The sequence below is a fragment of the Antrostomus carolinensis genome, unplaced genomic scaffold, assembly GCF_000700745.2.
Source record: "Antrostomus carolinensis isolate BGI_N321 unplaced genomic scaffold, ASM70074v2 scaffold4755, whole genome shotgun sequence".
Classification (NCBI taxonomy): Eukaryota; Metazoa; Chordata; class Aves; order Caprimulgiformes; family Caprimulgidae; genus Antrostomus; species Antrostomus carolinensis.
In genome coordinates, this window is record NW_010316993.1 from 593 (window position 1) to 1,154 (window position 562).

Genomic DNA, 562 nt, shown 5'->3' on the forward strand with positions numbered 1-562 from the left:
TGATGATGGAAATAAGAAGACTTGGTAACACTCCTTGTGCAAGAAATGGCTTGATTCTCTTCATCACCTTCATTTAAGTGTATCAAAGGCAACCCTCAAGTCACAGTAATAGAAACTTGTTTGCAAAGGCAGAACTCAGACAGTAGATGTGGTTAGGAACTCTTGCCTTTTGTAGGATATGGTTCAGAAGATTCTTTTGGGGAAGGGCTCAAAAGGGAATCCTTCTACCTATTAAATACTGAAATGTGGGGGAGAAATCACTTAGTTTTATTTCTCCCATTTTTGTCCTGTCTTCTTCTTTTCCAGGAGATAGGAACAAATATAGTCCCAGAACTGCCTGTGGAGCAAATGGTAAAATTCAGTGTCACTCTCACTGATCAGGAGTACAGAGCTGAACTTAATGATCCCAACTCTCCACAGTACCAACAACTAGCTGCCAAGTTTCAGTTACAGGTAAGGAGGCTGGGTGAATGTGAAAATGTTGGCTTTGTATCTTGGCTGAGATTCTTACTATGAAACATGAAACAAAATTAGAATCTACTGCCCTCATTTGAAATCAATA

At 39.5% G+C, this 562-nt stretch overlaps 1 protein-coding gene across 1 annotated transcript in view; it reads left to right on the top strand.

Moving 5' to 3' along the window:
* Positions 1-306: 306 nt before the first annotated feature.
* The window catches only part of LOC104525307 (interphotoreceptor matrix proteoglycan 1), a gene marked incomplete at its 5' end in the record, with an annotated part of 30,672 nt that continues 30,416 nt past the window's right edge, over positions 307-562 (top strand). Inside the window, 1 exon segment of the mRNA XM_029085068.1 lies at positions 307-453. Coding sequence (XP_028940901.1) covers positions 307-453 — 147 coding nt within the window.